Source organism: Microcaecilia unicolor, chromosome 9 (assembly GCF_901765095.1).
Source record: "Microcaecilia unicolor chromosome 9, aMicUni1.1, whole genome shotgun sequence".
Lineage (NCBI taxonomy): Eukaryota > Metazoa > Chordata > Amphibia > Gymnophiona > Siphonopidae > Microcaecilia > Microcaecilia unicolor.
The window spans coordinates 187,894,473-187,911,483 of record NC_044039.1 but is presented as its reverse complement, the minus strand read 5'-3'; the positions used below and the strand labels follow the sequence as shown (position 1 = coordinate 187,911,483).

Genomic DNA, 17,011 nt, shown 5'->3' with positions numbered 1-17,011 from the left:
GGCTCTTTCAATGCATAGTGGGCCTCTGCTGTCTGAGATAGCAAATTCTTTAGAAAGCCAGCTTTCAAGCAGTGTGCCCAGATTTTTATCAGGAATTGTTTCGGGCAGACCCACCAGTCTAAGATTGCATCGTCTGGCTCTGTTCTCCAGTTCATCCAGTTTCTCCTCTTGGGCAGCCAGGCGTTTCTTGAGGTTGGAAAGTTCTGGTTCCTGTTGTTGCCAAGCCTCTTCAATTTCGGAGACTCTCTTTTCCACCTCCGCGGTTCTGCTGGTGATCTCACCCAACCGGCCATCCGATTTCTCCAGCTTCCCCTCTAATGTAAGAAATCGGGGTTCCAGCGCTGTGCTCTCCGCCGTTACTAATTGCGCAAGCTGTCTGGCAGTAAATTCGGCCTCGCCTCGCGGCGATGCGGCCGCCATCTTGGATTCGCCGCTCGCTACCGGGAGCTTTTCTTTTTCGTTCTTCGAGCTCTTCCTTGTGCTTCCAAGCGGCATGGGAACGAGGAATGGGTCCATACACCTTCCGCAACACTTTAATGGGACTAGTTTGTTATTTTTGAGGTCAGTTTAGTTCGTAGGGCGCCGGGAGCGAGCAGGGTCCGCGGAGCAGCACAAAAGCGTGGCTACTGCTCCAACTGCATCACGTGACCTGCATAGACATAGAGTTTTAAATGTAGCCCTGTATTGTACTGGTAGCAAAAATGGTGTGATGTGGTCACGTTGCTTGCAACCTTCTATTAGTCTTGGTGCAGTAATCTCAATCAATTGGAGCTGGTGCAGGCCCTTTGTAGTCACTGTTGGAGTGCATTGCAGTAATCCAGTCTTGATGTTATCATGGCGTACACAAATGGGATAAGATTTACCTTCTCGATGTAAGGAGAGAGACAGTATAGCTGTCACAAATAGTAGAAACAGCTGTTGAAGGTTGTTTGGCTTTGGGGAATCAGAGTAAGTGTTGAATCTAACTGTATTCCAAGGTTCCTGACTTGTGATTTGAGGGGGAGTTCATACTTCCCAAAAGAGATTTTGATGTCTTCTTGTTGCCAGTGTCATATGACCACATGAGGCCCCAGATCACCCCCTGCTGCCTGCTCCTACCTGAGCAGCCTCTCACCACAACTGCTGCTACCTCTTGCTTTGGGTCAGCCCCAGCAGTACCATCTGGGGTGCAGGAAATGGAGGGTCTGTTCCAGAGAGGAGCTGCAGCCCTTACTACTAGTTCACCTCTTACCTGATATTGAAGTACCAGCCTGGGAAGAGTAAAAGGCAAGGGGACAGTGTTTGTAGAGCAAACACGAGTGGATACCTAAAACCCCTTGTTATTTTTTATGTTGATGTTGCGTATATGGGGAAGAGGAGTTGGTGGTTGAGAGGCTAGGATGGGGGAGGGCAGACTTATACGGGGTCTGTGCCGGAGCCGGTGATGGGAGGCGGGACTGGTGGTTGGGAGGCGGGAAATACTGCTGCACAGACTTATATGGTCTGTGCCCTGAAAAAGACAGGTACAAATCAAGGTAAGGTATACACATGAGTTTATCGTGGGCAGACTAGATGGACCGTGCAGGTCTTTTTCTGCCGTCATCTACTATGTTACTATGTTCATTTAGCATGCTGAGTGCAAAATGTGTGTACTACTAGATTTGCATTTGTATGTGTGTATATATATATATATATATATATATATATATTGTATAGGTTTGATTTTAATATGATGATGAGTTGTGTACAAAGTATAATCCAGGTTGCCTACATCTGCTTCTCATCAACTTAACAGAACCTCAGCTGCTTATGTTCTGGAGTGAGAAGGCATGAGATTGGTAAGAGATGAGCTGTTACAGGGGGGAGATCCAAGGTTAGGATTGGGCAGAGTGAGGTTAACCAGCAACCCAGCTAGCCAGTTTGGGATCTATAGATAGTTTCTGCCAGATGCACAATGAAAGCGACTTGTTAGTGGTTTCTGGGAGAGAGGTGCATGTCCAGTCAGTGAGGAATAAGTGAACACTGAATCCCTAGGGAGTGCGGGGGTGGGAGGACAATAACAGCCTGCAATCATAATCACCCAACTCTACTAACGTCCATACGCTTATACTCGTTCATGCACATACAGATAGATGCACGTGCTTGAACACTCAGGCCTCCAAAATACCTAATTTGTGCATATGAATCGTGCATTCAGAAGCGTGTCTTTTGCTCTGCTTTTAGCATTCAGACAGAATGAATACGGTTTATTAAGTAATATGTTTAATTATATTTTTGGCATGGATGGTTGTTTATTGTCTATATATTTTTAGTATGAATGTTAGTGTTTTGCAGTGCTTTCCTATCAAATTAATGGATTTCTTTATGTTTTTTTAATATAAATTTTAGTTTTTATGATGTAAACCGTTCTGTTTTGCGAATGCAATAAGAAACGGTATAGTAAATAAATAAACAATAAATGCAAATTGTTCTGACTATTCAACAGAAACTTCCCTGGCAGACTAGAGGCTGCTTTAGCTTCTCTCGTATTGTACAAAGAAGTACATTTTTGAATAAAAATTCCTCAGTGTCAATGCTTTCTGCTACCAAAGTGATGATTAAGACAACTTAAGGTTTAGACAATTATGAAAATATTTTTCTTTCTGCAGTAAACACCTAATGAAGAATTGCATGTGTCCACCCTCTAATTGCTTTGCTGCTAATTTATGTGATAGTGCTAGCTTTGTTACAGGAGCACCAGAGGAGCGGCTCAGAAATAGTATTCCTTCACATAAATTTTAGCACCTCCTTTTATTTACTGATCCTGTTTAACTGGTTGACCTAAGGTGGATGCTTCAGAAGTGAAAGGATCAGCTTAAAGATATGCTGGTTGTACTTTAAGAGAGCAATTTTTTTAAAAGTTATTTACCAGGATAGATAGTGATTTACTCAGGTAAATTGAGGGAGGACATTTTTCAGACAGCCAGTTTAACCAAAAGTACATACTGGGTTGCGTAGTGTGCGTGATTTTAGCTGGACTGTGAGGAAGCATTCCCAAAGGCATGTTGGGTGGGGGGAGGGAAATAACACACACAACAAATTCTATTTTCAAATCTACTGACGTTGTTTTCCATTGAAATTGCACCTGCATGAGAGGTGTGGGATCCTCAGGTATTTTGTTCCCATGGACGATTTTTGAAGGTAAAGCACAGAAGTTCTATGATTTTGAAAATTAGCTAAGCAATTTGTACCTAGAGGGCTATTTTCAAACTCCCCTCCTATGAGATCATGGCATGACATTTTATATAGAGACCTATCTCTATATAAAATATAGAGTCCAGGCTTCGTTCCTTTTCCCTTGCGGCACCTTATGCCTGGAATAGACTTCCTGAGCCTGCATGTTTAGCTCCATCTCTACCTGTTTTCAAATCTATGCTGAAAACCCACCTTTTCACCACTGCTTTTGGCTCCTAACCACTACTCAATTGCCTCCCCTTGTTCCTTCTCACCCAGTACTTCCCTCGCCCTTAATTGTCTTGTCTGTCTGTATTATTTTTAGATTGTAAGCTCTATTGAGCAGGGACTGTCTCTCTCTGTCAGATGTTCAGCGCTGCTTGCATCATCTGGTAGTGCTATACAAATGTTAATAATAATAATCTCAACCATTAGATGTTTTCTTTCATTGTTTCTAATGCTGCTTAATGTTTTGCATTGATCTGAATTGTTTCATGTGCTTTTTAATAACAGCCAGATATACAAAAGGTTTTCTTCCATTGTGGGGTTTATTTACTAAACTGCATTAGCTGTTAATGCATCAGTTGATGAGTGCTAAAAACTAATGCAGATCTGGGCAGAGAGTGGCTGAGAACTGAGCTTTACTGTCAACACAGTGGTAGTTTCTATCTGAAAAACCCCAAAAAAACGTGAAGGAGATAGGTGGAGACTCAACTGGCTTGTACTCTAATAATGAGTTCGTTAAATAAATAAAGAGGTGAAGCCTCAAGAAGCCCCCGGCTCAAAGATTAAAGAGCTCTCGGGAGGCTGGGCTGCTTCATCATCGGCAAACACCCCACTGGTCTACTGCAAATGTTCTTACAGATCACTATTTTGCTTCATTTTTCTTTTACACTTTTTCTTAAAGGTCAAGTGTGTGTATTTTACTTAGCTTAGTATCCAGGCTCTCAAGACGCTAGATATGACCATGACCAACGGTGGCCAGCGTTTCGTCACCTGCCTCAGGGTCAAATGGTCTGCGTCAATCTTAGCCCAAGTAGATACTCAGCACTAGCGCTAGTCCTGAGTATCTACTTGGGCTAAGATTGACGCAGACCATTTGACCCTGAGGCAGGTGACGAAACGCTGGCCACCGTTGGTCATGGTCATATCTAGCGTCTTGAGAGCCTGGATACTAAGCTAAGTAAAATACACACACTTGACCTTTAAGAAAAAGTGTAAAAGAAAAATGAAGCAAAATAGTGATCTGTAAGAACATTTGCAGTAGACCAGTGGGGTGTTTGCCGATGATGAAGCAGCCCAGCCTCCTGAGAGCTCTTTAATCTTTGAGCCGGAGGCTTCTTGAGGCTTCACCTCTTTCTTTATTTATTTAACGAACTCATTATTAGAGTACAAGCCAGTTGAGTCTCCACCTATCTCCTTCACGTTTTTTTTGGGGTTTTTCAGATAGAAAGTATTAGAGGGAGATTGCCTTCAGTATTAGTTTGAAACACAGTGGTAGTTATCATGTGTTGTCATGGCAGATAATGCAGCACAATTAACACCCACCTGAATAGATGTAGCTAACTATTGTGTTATCTGCGATGCAGTTAATACACAGTAAAATATGTTTCTATGAATGGAAGTCTACCTGGAACACTCCCCAAAAATTAATGCAGAGGGTTTCAAATTACCATGGGTTAATTCTGACAATTAACATGCAGCAAATGCAAAATCCTCACTGCACTTTGTAAAATGAATCCCATAGGGCCCTATTTACTAAAGAAAATCTCCCCAAAAAATCTTTTGTTAGATTGTTAATAAAAGAACTCTGGACCAGCCTGGGAACTTAAAATATTAAATAAATGAAATCTCAGTTGCTGGAAAGATCAGCAGATTCTGTACATTTCCATAAGGTTTCCTATCACAAGTTTCTGATACATACATAATTGGATTATAATGACACTGGGGAAATTTCGACTATGCTACAGCAATTGGGAAAGACCTTGATCCAGACTCAATGATCTTTAATATATTTCCTTTCTGGATTTTGAGAAGCAGTGATCATGTTTCTCAGCCAGATAAGTGAACAGTCATTCGTTACTCTTTTTTTTTTTTTTTTAAGTTGTTAGCCTTCTAATTAAGAGATTGTTATTTAGGAGATCTTGGGAGGAGCTAATTAATTTTTTGATACTTTTGGATACACCCAATGTTCTGTTTTGTGTTTTCAGCACTCTTTTCTGCCTTAGTTTAGTTATATTGGCAGTTTTTTTATTGTTCTTTTTTTCCAAATATATGTATCAGAAACCTGTGATAGGAAACCTTATGGAAATGTACAGAATTTGCTGATGTTCCCAGCAGTCGATGTTTCATTTATTTAATATTTAAGTTACCAGGCTGGACTGGAGTTCTCTTATTAACAATCTAAGAAAAGATTTTGGGGGGATTTTCTGTATTCGATATCTTTTGTTATTCCAAAAGTTTCTTGTTATCTGAGGATAGAGATTAATTTTATAAATCCATTTTAGCACACATGTGGCAATATTTGCACATAAAAGTAAGGCATAAATACATATGTTAATATAATGGCAAGTACAGTAAAAGTACATACTACCAGGAGTGTGGTCTGGGCAAGCTATATGAAGTGCACACGTTGATTATAAAACACTAATCTATGCATGAACTTATATACTCTTCTTGTGGACATTTATGCCTTTTGTTGAGCAGGTGTAATGTCAGTTACTTCAGTGTAGGTGATACTGAGGCTGGATTTGTGTTGTATTTTGTAAAAATACATGTGCCTTCCTGCCCAATTAACTTAGGTGCCCCATTATAAATTTACCCTCCACGTGTGTAACAGAAAAATTCTTACTTCCCCTGGCCCTTAGTGTATGTTTTCTCTAAGATGTTTAAACTACATCTTCTTTTCCATGAATATACTTCCTCCTGTGGAGTCTTGGTTTTTTGTTTGGTTTTTTGTAGTGATATCCCAGTATAAAAATATTTAGCTTGTGAGATTTTCTTAATTCTTCTTTTGGACTTGACAAGTTTTGTTTGTTTGTTTTTTTTCATGTCATTAATATTGAGGTAGTCGTTTTTCTTCGTATATTCATTTTGTCAGGGAAGAATGCTCCAGCAACACTTGATGCCAGAAATATTGTGCTTGTCATTCGTTTACTCCCTTCCGCCATTCTTGGCTTTCTGTACATGTGGTTCATCAGGTATTCTAAACCAGTGTTTCCCAAGTGCAGTCCTGGAGTATCCCTTGACAGTCAGGTTTTCAGGATATCCACAATGAATATGCATGAAAGAGATTTGCATATAATGGAGGCAGTGTATGCAAATCAAGTTCATGCAAATTCATTGTAAATATCCTGAAAACCTGACTGGCAAGGGGTACTCCAGGACTGGACTTGGGAAACACTGCTCTAAACTAGATATACAAACTTGTTGAATAAGTCAGTCAGAAGTGCTGAATTCCTTACCAGCAGAGACTTAGAGGCATATTTTCAAAGCACTTAGCCTCCTAAAGTTCCATAGAAACCTATGGAACTTAGCCTCCCAAAGTGCTTTGAAAATATGCCTCTTAGTAACCCTCAGACTTGTGACAAGTGCTGTTAATCGGGATTCAAAATTATGTGCCCTTAATAGCAACTCTTATCTAAGAGTCATGGTTTTAACATAATTCACTGTCTAATCATAGTAGATGTTAACTAGTTTAAAACACAGGAATTGATTTAATACATCCAGTAGGTGTTTTAATATTCAGATGTGTGTTATTGATGAGTTGCCCAACATATAGATTTTTTTTGTGTTTGTTTATGGAAATGTCCACATTTACTAAAATTAAAATGTATACATTTAGGTAAACCCCTTTTGGGCCATAAATCTGATTACAAGATAATTTGAGTTTAAAAGCATCTAGTTTAAGGGTATAATGTGTATGACTTTACACCATTATAACAAATATTACTGTTTTATATACAGTTTGGCTGCCAGTGGTGATATGGAAGGGTTGGAAGCATGGATTCTAGCAGGTGTAAGCATGGATGAATTAAGCTATGATCAACAAACTCCTTTACAAGTAGTAAGTACGGCTACTAGTTCCTCACTTGCATGGGAGTCAACTTTTCAAAATTATTGGGGGTGCTAAGCCCAGTGGAAATAACCCTTCCTTGGACAAAAACAAGGAATTTTCTCAATATTGAGGGTGCTCAAGCACCCACAGAGTCGGCTCCTATGCTCCCTGGTATAAACTGTTATTTTGGTCCTTGTTTTAAGGTTTGGAAAGTAACGCCTTAATTACTAGATTATTTTTCCAAAATAAAATTTGGTCTTAATTTCATAGTATACCCTCTTTGCCAGTTGTTTCAGCTCATGATTGATTGCTGGATTTCAGAAAACTAGTACAAACCTCTCTTCATGAGAGAGTTTTTATTTGATTTAGAGTGTGAGATACATGATTAGCCTATATGAGATACAACTTTTTGGAGGTCTTTTACTTAGGTGCGCTGGCGTTTTTAGCACTCGTTAAAAACAGGCGCACGCTAAAGACGCCCATAGGAATATATGGGCGTCTTTAGCATTTAACGCCAGCATACCTAAGTAAAAGACCCCCTTTATGTCACTATATTTAGGCACTTAGGGGGTCTTTCACTAAAGCTTAGCTCAAGTTATCTTCAGCAGGGCCCATTTTATTCCTGTGGGCCCTGCTGTAGTAAAAGACCTCCTTAGAGGGCTCCAATGTGGTGTCTTTCTATAAAGGAAAGTAGACACCTCCTTTCCCTTATTGAGTACTAGTGTAACCAGGTCTACTGCGCTTAGGCATAAGCACTTATGGCACCAGTAGAGCAAGTTTAAATTTGTATGTCTAGCTGGTGAAGATACTTGCATAACTATAAGTTGCGCATTTCTCTAAAGTTATGCATACAAGTTTGCAATCTGCCCACACTCCATCCAGACTTGCATATATTTTACAGGTGAGTGTAGACATGGGCATGTGTATTTACAGAATGGTGCTCAGGCAGCTTTTTGGCATTTACATGCATATGTGCCAGTATGCTAGTCATGTGCATAATACGTGTGTAAATCTTAGCTGCTTCTTTATAGAATTTCTTCATATATCTTAGTTTGTTTTCTTTTTTTTAATGATGTGTGAAATTTCTGGTCAATATTCAGCTGGTGGCAGTCAGCATTTTTTTTTTAAACATTTACTCTTGTGAGCTGAGACCTGGATATTCAATGCTGGCCCATATCCAGGCATGACTGGCCAAGAGCTAGCCACCAGCACTTATGTAGATTCCTAGCCGATATTCAGCTGGGACCCGCATAAGACACTTATTTGGGTCTTGGCTGAATAACGACTGGAACCCGGATTATATATTTATTTACGATTTTATATCCTGCTAATTAAAATTTCCAAGCAGATTACAATAAGAACAAGCATAAAATCAATACAAATAGTAACAAAACAGTTAACAATATACAATATGTAGCACAGAAAACATGTGGACTGGAGTGGTCCCTTTTTCCTCTCCTGCCCCGTCAGCTCTGGGTTCAAAACGGTAGTGCTGGCCCCTTAGCGTACCACTTGGGGTCAATGCCATCGTTTTGAGCTTGGAGCCAGTGTGGCAGGACTGGAAAGGGGATCACTCCAGCTCCATCCCACTAGATAGCAGGGATCACCTCCGGGTATATTCTGGGAATGGCTGGCTGTCGAGATGGGGAGTTGGGAAATGGAATCGGAGGGGGCTCAGATATGGAATCTCTGGGTATATTCTGGGAATGGCTGGCTGTCGAGATGGGGAGTTGGGAAATGGAATGGGAGGGGGCTCAGATATGGAATCAGTGACCCAGAAGTTTACACAGGTGCCAGCCGATATTCACTGAATGATATGCAAGTATGGTCCTATCTGGCTGCTAAGCTATGCATGCACCAGCACTAAATATGGGCCATGCCTGCATAAGGACTAGGTCCATCCTTCCCAACTCTGCCTCCAAACCGTCCTGGTACTGCCCAGATTTTGATGGTGCAGTCTGAGCCCGTATTTAGCAGCCCTATTTGGATAAGTGCCACTGAATATGGTTTATTGGGTTCTTATTAATGTATCACCTAACAAATGAACACATAAAGCAGTTTACAAACTTAATGTCATTCCTTTCCCGTATTCAATTTTACAGCTAAGAAAGAGAAAAAAAATAGAATAGTAAATTCAAAGAATAGCAGAACTACCCCACCCGGCCGGAAGCCCATAGTCTCTGGCTCAGCCAGAGAGCTGAAGGATTTCTGGAAAAGATAAGTCATAAAGGCTCCTTCACCAAAGTTTAAGTGGACAGGAGCCTCTCTTGCCTGTTTAAACCAACCTGAATATTAACCCCTTTGGGTTTTTTTGGAATCTGCTTAGAACTTAGAGGATTGGTAAGATTTATTGTAAATTATTTTAAATAAATAATTAGAATTCAAACCAACACATACATTAAATGTTGCAGTAGTTACATCTGATCAATGAGTTAGAATACTTTGCTGATATCTGGTGATACGTATTTATTTCTTCACTATTATAGTGATTACTATTATAAATCTTTAATTACAGGCAGAGGCTACAGGAAATATAGAGGTCTTGGAATTTCTAAATCAGACTGATCAGAAAAAAGGCAAGTAAGAGTTGGTGGAATGGTTGGGTGTATGGGGGTGGGGGATAAGACTAGCAGAAATAAGGAGAAGATGATGCCTTTGCAGAAATCATTAGCAAAACTGCATCTTGACCATTATGTTCAGTTCTGAAGGCTGTATCTTCAAAAAGAGTAGAGGAAATTTAGAGAAGGGTTTAAAATGATGTAGATTGTACAATGTCATGAAAGTTAAGAACCTACAATAAAATGTGGGTAAGTAATCGCCTGAAGGACAGAAGGTATAAATAATGTAAAAGATGAAAGCATTTTTTGACAGGAAGTTCTAGAACCAAGGAGTAATGAGATGCAAAAGTCATAGACTCGATATATTGCCTTTCTGTGGTACAACCCTAGTAGTTTGCATTTATTATATGCAGGTACTTTCTCTATTCCTAGTGGGCTCATAATCGAAGTTTTTGTACCAGGCCAATGGAGGATTAAGTCACTTGCTCAGAGTCATAAGGGGTTGTAATGGGAATGAGCCCAAAGTGTGGGGGGGGGGGGGCACATTTTGTCCCACCTCCCCACCACTCTTGACCCACAATAACACCACATACCTGGTCTGGTGGGGGTCCCCAAGCCCCACCAGCAGAAGCTTTCCTGCAGTGATGTTCACTACATCGCTGCCTGCCCTGCTTTCCTACCCAGGTGCGCATGCTCGTTTTTAGTGAAATTGGGCATGCGTGACGCTCATGTGTGCTCAGTTTCACTAAAAACGAGCATGCGCACAGAGGAGGGGGAAAGCAGGGCAGCATGGTGGCAGATATCACCGCAGGAATGCCAGGAAAGCTTCTGCTGGCCGGGCTTGGGGACCCCCCGCAAGCCAAACCGTTAAACCTTGGGAGACCCCAGATGTAGACTGGTCTATTCCCAGATCTCTAAGATGAGGTAGCTGAATCACTTCTTAAAATTCCAGCTTCCACCACTAAATCCTTCAGTTGGCAAGCTGTATATGAGGCATACAGAGGGATAAAGTCCTGTGTTTAGTAGAGACTGTGAATCTTGTTGTTGATACCTGGAATGCAGGACAAGGTATTCCTACTCAGTGACTTGGGGCAACCAGTGAGAGACAGGTGTCAAAAAAGAAATAGAGCAAATACCCAGTGGCAAAAGTCAAGTAAAGAAAATGGCCAGAAAGCAAAAGTGTCATGAAAGTGTAGGTGTGGCAAAAAAACTCAGTCTTTTCTCTGCCTGCAAATTTGGAGTTTTTCTTTTATTGGTGCTGTGTGCAGGCACTGCCTAAACTCTAGAAGAAATCTCTGTGATTGGCAGCATCGGAGCTCTCGGATATTAGCATTGAACCTTACAGACATTAACTATCGCATGGAAGTGAAATTTACTTATTTATTGGGATTTATTAACTGCCTTTATAGAAAGAGTCACCCAAGACGGTATACAGAAGATACAGTTTATCAAACAAACCAACCTCTTGTTGGGGAAACTGCAAAGTTTTGATCAGAAGATACAGTTTAACATAAATGAAGATATTTCAAGTAAAAATGTGTTCGTTGATTCCAAAGCTCTCGTTGGACATTAATGATGACATAAATGGCAGTGGAAGCTCTCCATGTAAAGCTTGTGAATGAGGTGCAGGATTTAAATTCAAATAATAGGAAACCAATAAAACTTAGCCAATATAAGTGAAATATATTTAAATTGAGACACTCCAGTTAACATACGAATGGCTGCATTTTGTGCAACCTGTAATGCTCTAAAGTTATTTAATAGTAGCCCAGATAAAGACCATTACAATAATTGAAGTAGATAGTACCACATATTGAATTACCTTTCTGAAATTCTCAAAAAGTAAAAAAAAAATCACCTAATCATTTTACCAGTCGAGTACAGTATCTTCGGTGTGGAGAGATGGAATGCAACTGAAAATGCGAAAGTCCCACAGCTGGCTGAAGATAATAAAAACATTGCTGCCACTTGAAGATCGTCTTGGATAGATCCACTCGGGCACCAGTTTCACCAAGTACACATCAGGGAAATAAATATGCAGTCCATGATTCTTCACACATAGGCAGAATGGGCAAAAACTGCAGTGTCACAGATCCATAGTGCTTTGCAGTAAATTCATGTTAGTTTTGTTCTGGCATCATAGACGCACAAGGTTGGTCAGGCTGTTGCCCTACTCTTCAAAGGCTTACAATTATTACTAAACAGTATCCAGAAATAGATTTACTAACATCTATATCTATAAAAGTGAGATTTCTGAACTGAAATATCCTAAATTTGTAGAGTTCAGTAATTGCTAGTTCTACCATGGAATTTTAAAAGGCTTTGTATGCGATTAGCCTGATATTCACTAGTTGGCCGGTGAGTCAATTTAGGTACCCAAGTTTTAGACTGAAAATAGGTATGTAAATTTAATTTGTGGTGCTGTAATGTTATTCTTTTTCCTACCTTTAGACTCCCAAATTAAGGACTCAGCATTGGAAATTGGCACTGAGTATTTGTTCCCTGATCTCTTACCACCCCTGGCCTTTACCCCTTTGCTAGGATCCTAAATTTAGGTGCTTAGTGAATTTAGCTCAGCAGAGATACATTTATTTTACCAGATTAAGACGCACATTCTTTAAAATTGGCTGGTATAGTAATGAAGTTAAATTGCTCAGATCTCACACTCAGAGCTCTAGTGAGTAGCGACAATTTTTCTCTTACAAGCTAAGGAAAAGCTTAACAATCTGTATGATCTGGTGATTTTTGCATTCATTATTCTTTTGTGTCTTTTTTTCTACAGGATTTGAAGAGTGGACGCCTTACTAAAACCAATAATTTCAACAATTAGCTTTTTTTGTCAAAAGCCATGCTGTATTCATTGAAATAAGTATTTACCTAGAGTAACATAATATATTTGTATGTTAGCAATCAATTTTAATTGTATGTTTTTAACATGTTGTAAAGCATAGACAAGAGTAACTGTAATCATCTGTTTCCATCCTGACATTAGCACAAAATTATAGTTTTATTTCAGTGCAGTAGTCTTTTGTATGTTAAAAAAAATCTTTATTGTAATATTAAGAACTTGAAATGAGTATATTTGCATTTGCTATAGCATTTCTGTATAGTAAAAGTCAGTATTTGTTTTATTATCAGTGTGCACATTTTAGAAAGTATTATCAAATGGTTATATTCTCTAAGGACAAGCAGGACATTATTTTCTCACATATGGGTTATGTCATTCGACGGAGCCCTGGCGCAGATGGTACCCAGTGTTCAAGAATTTTCTCAAAGCCTTTTGCAGCACTGTGCTGTACCACACATGTGCAGGTGCTTTTCCACAGTGATGTAAGTACATGGGACTAAAAATCTTTGTTTCTCCATGGAGCAGAGTAGTCACATTTGTCAGCTTTCCTCAGTGCATTTCTTCTTCAGTTTTAGTGCCTTCCCAAGTGGTGCGCAGGAATCTTTTTTCATCTATTTCTTCAGTTTTTCCTCTCTCTATTTTTTCTTAGTATTTTTTGGCCAGTTTAAGTTTCGTTTTATTTTTGCTCAGCTTCTTTTGGCCCTTTTAGGTTCGAGCACCTAGTTGGGTTTCCTTTTGTTAAAAAAAAAAAAAAAAAAAAATCAAACCATTTGACTATGTTTCCACTATTTTCCCACCAATGTCACTTAAAATTCCCATTGATTTTAAAAAGTGTCCTAGGTGCAGGAAGGCCATTTCTGTGACTGATGCACATATTTGGTGCGTACTGTGCCTAGGACTTGATCAAACAGTCTCTAATTGTCATCTCTGTTCTAAAATGCAGAAGAGAACACAAAAAGGTTGAGGCTCAGTGCAAGAAAGATTTTGGCGTTTCTAAGTCCGGTCCATTGACCAGCATCAGAAACATCGGTCCCTATGGCTGGTGGAGCTGCTTCAGACACTGGGGGGCGCACCAGCATCAAGGAGGTCTTCATATTGGATGCCGATAGGGCCCTGTCAGTCTGACCTGCATCATACCCAACACCAAGGACACATCAAGTTTCAACAGCGTCCTCATTAGCACTGAAGGATCCCAATGTTGTGCATCGAGAGAAGGTAAAAAGAGCATTGACATTAGTTCTGCTAATGAAGCACAGTGCCAGGAACTCCAGGTCATCAGTACTGAGAGGACCTCTCCCTCTCCATGGAGTTGGTGCTGAAGCGCCAGTCTCGTAGACGCTGGGACCAGCCTTTTGATTTGATTCTGACATCATCACAGTCTGTCACCAACCTGACACCGACCCCGCCTTTACCAATACCTGCCCCTGAGGGATGTCTCCAGGCCATGCTGCAGGAATAGGTAGAGTAGAACTTAGCTTGGTGCAATATTGAAGTCATTGATGCTGACCATGGCTTCACCCAACTGATCCTCAAGACCCATGCTTTGTCTATTGCCCGTGTACTGACACTGGTGCCTCGATGGGGGCCAGCATCGGCCTCAGAAGAGGCAGTTTTCCTCTCTAGGCCACTGGAATAGAAAGTGCTCCTGGTATCCAGGACAGAACTTGTCCCTCAACGCTCTTGGCCGGAGTCTAGACATCAATCTAGTAGACTATGGCAGAAATACTAGGCCTATTCAGGGGGAGTACTTTGCTGAGTCTGATTCAGACTGTTCCTAGATGTCTGAGGTTGAGCCAGCGGAGGTCTCGGAGGCAGGCTCCCCATGGTTTACCAACAGATCCTTCCCCAACTCAGGAAAAGAGAAAATCCCCACCAGAGGACTTTGTCAGTTTTTTAAGTGAGATGACTAAGTTCATCCCGTTTGATTTAGGGGTTGAGGATGAGGCGAGGGCTGAAGTGTTGGATGTCCTTGACTACAACAATCCCCCTAAAGAGTCCATGACAGTGCCTGTGAACGGCATCCTTTGGCAGGTGCAGATGAACAGTTGGGAGGCCCCTCTTTTTCTGCAGCCTTGGAGGGCAGACTACGTACAGAATACAAAAGGCTTCTGGATTCGAAAAACAACAACTGCCCCACCACTCTCAAGAGTTAAGAGTTCTAAAACCCATGCTTTGGTGCCCCTGGGGTGAGATACTAGAACCCAGAGTCTTTTGGGAGAAAGGTTCATCAGGCCTGTATGCTCGTCTTCTGCATACAGGCCTACTAGCTCTGCATGAGCATCTACTCACAGAATTTGGTGCGCAGTCTAGCAGAGTTTGTAGACTCTCTGCCATTTGACAAAGCTGCAGACCTTCATGCTTTAGTAGCCAAGCAGAAGGAGTTCCAAAAGCACTGGGCTCAGGCAATCTTCAATCCTTTCGATGTGGTGTCCATGATTTCTACATTAGGTTTTGGCATACACAGACTTACATGGTTGCATGTCTCAGACCTAGAACCAGCGGTTTAAGAAAAACTGACGAACATCTCTTGCTGAGGTGACGATCTTTTCGGGGACAAAGTGGAGGAAGTCATGGACCTCATTAAGAAATGAGCTGATACCATGATGTTCCTCTGTCAGCCTACTCCTTTCTGCTGTCTTCACTTCTCAGAGGTTTTCAAGTGGGAGCGAAAGGAGATCCTGCTACTCCCAAAGACATAGGTATACTCCTCTGGTCTACCCTTCCCAGTGCTCTGGGGGATAGCTCCCCAGTAAAAGCAAGGGACAAGCTTTTGACTGGCTCCAGGAGAGCATAGCTGCAATAAAAGTGGCTGTTCAGGGGGGAGGCAAAATTTCCATAGCTAGCCCCTTATAACCTCCGACCAGTAGGCTCTTCATATAATGGAGGGGATTATGTCCTAAATTGGTATCAAGTACCTCCAAATTGCCTTCTAGGAGCATCTCTCAGCACCAGGTCATACTTGCAGAGGAACTATCATCCCTCCTACAGGCCCATGCGGTTGAGTCCATACCACCAGGGGGAAAAGGGAAGGAATTCTATTCCAAGTATTTCTTTGTGCCCAAAAGACAGGAGGATTTCATTCCATCCTAGACTTAAGGATCCTCAACAAATATGTGGTCAAAGAAAAGTCTAGGCTGTTTCCCCTGGGCACCCTGCTCCTCATGATTCAGGCAAAAGATTGACAATGCTCTCTACACTTAAAGGATATGCCCATGTCACAGGAAGTAAGGTTATGAGTGGAGAAAACGACACTACCAGTATCACGTACTCTTTGGCCTCATGTATGCACCTCAAGTTTTTACAAAATGCCTTGCTGTAGTCGCAGGGTATCTACACAGACTGAGAATCAAGTGTTTCCCTACTTAGACAATTGGCTGCTCAAGAACACATCAAAAAAATGGAGCTCAGGAAGTGCAGAGAACCATTCAAGTGTTGGAGCTTCTAGGGTTTATCAGTTACCCAAAGTTCCACCTCCTTCCAGTTCAGCAATTGGAGTTCATTGGCGTAGGCTTTCCTTTTGGACGGTAGAGGCATTGATAGCCATCACCCTGCAGGTCTTTCTCAGCCAGCAAGTCACAGCTTGGTAGATGTTGAGGTTGTTGTGCCACACAGCTTCCACCGTTCATGTCACACTATTTATCTCCATTTGAGAGAGGTTAAGTGGACCCTAGCTTCCCAGTGGTGTCAAGCCTCAAGGAACTGAGTGGATGTCATCTCTATCACTCCCGTTCTACAGGAGTTGATCTTGTTGTAGATGATTTGGTCCAATCTGATCATGGTACATCCATTCCAATTTTCTCCTCCACACAAGATCTTAATGACAGATGCGTCCAACCTGGTCTGGGGAGCTCACATGGATGGGCTTCCCACTCAGGGTCACTGCTCAGCTCAGGAGGTTCAATTTCACATCAGTCTCCTAGATTTCAGAGCCATTTGGAATTCTCTAAAGGCTTTCAGAGATTGACTGCAGAACATAATTATTCTAATCCAAATGGACAACCTGGTTGTAATATAGTATGTCAACAAGCAGGGAGGCATGGGCTCATACCTTTTCTGTAAGGAGGTGGTCAGGATGTGGCATTGGGCCTCCAACTATGGCATGGAGCTCAGGGCCATGTATTTGACTGGAAAAGACAACAGCCTGGTGGTCAGACTGAGCAGAATGATGCAACTACATGAGTGGTCTCTGAATATGGGGGTAGCTCAACACATCTTCCGAGTGGGGCACACCCTTGGTGGATCTTTTTGCCAACAACAAAGTCCATCAGTTCTAGACTGAGATCACAGGGCCGACTAGCATCATGCACCTTTCTCCTTCATTGGGGGGGAGAGTCTTCTGTATGTGTATCCTCCAAT

At 41.4% G+C, this 17,011-nt stretch overlaps 1 protein-coding gene across 1 annotated transcript in view; it reads left to right on the top strand.

Moving 5' to 3' along the window:
• Window positions 1–13,416, top strand: part of ASPG (asparaginase) — a 144,926-nt gene extending 131,510 nt beyond the window's left edge. Inside the window, exons 14-16 of the mRNA XM_030213781.1 lie at window positions 7,159–7,258; window positions 9,765–9,825; window positions 12,590–13,416. Of these exons, the coding sequence (XP_030069641.1) occupies window positions 7,159–7,258; window positions 9,765–9,825; window positions 12,590–12,615 (187 nt within the window). The 3' untranslated portion in view covers window positions 12,616–13,416. The remainder of the gene's footprint in view (window positions 1–7,158; window positions 7,259–9,764; window positions 9,826–12,589) is intronic.
• The last annotated feature ends 3,595 nt before the right edge of the window (window positions 13,417–17,011 follow it).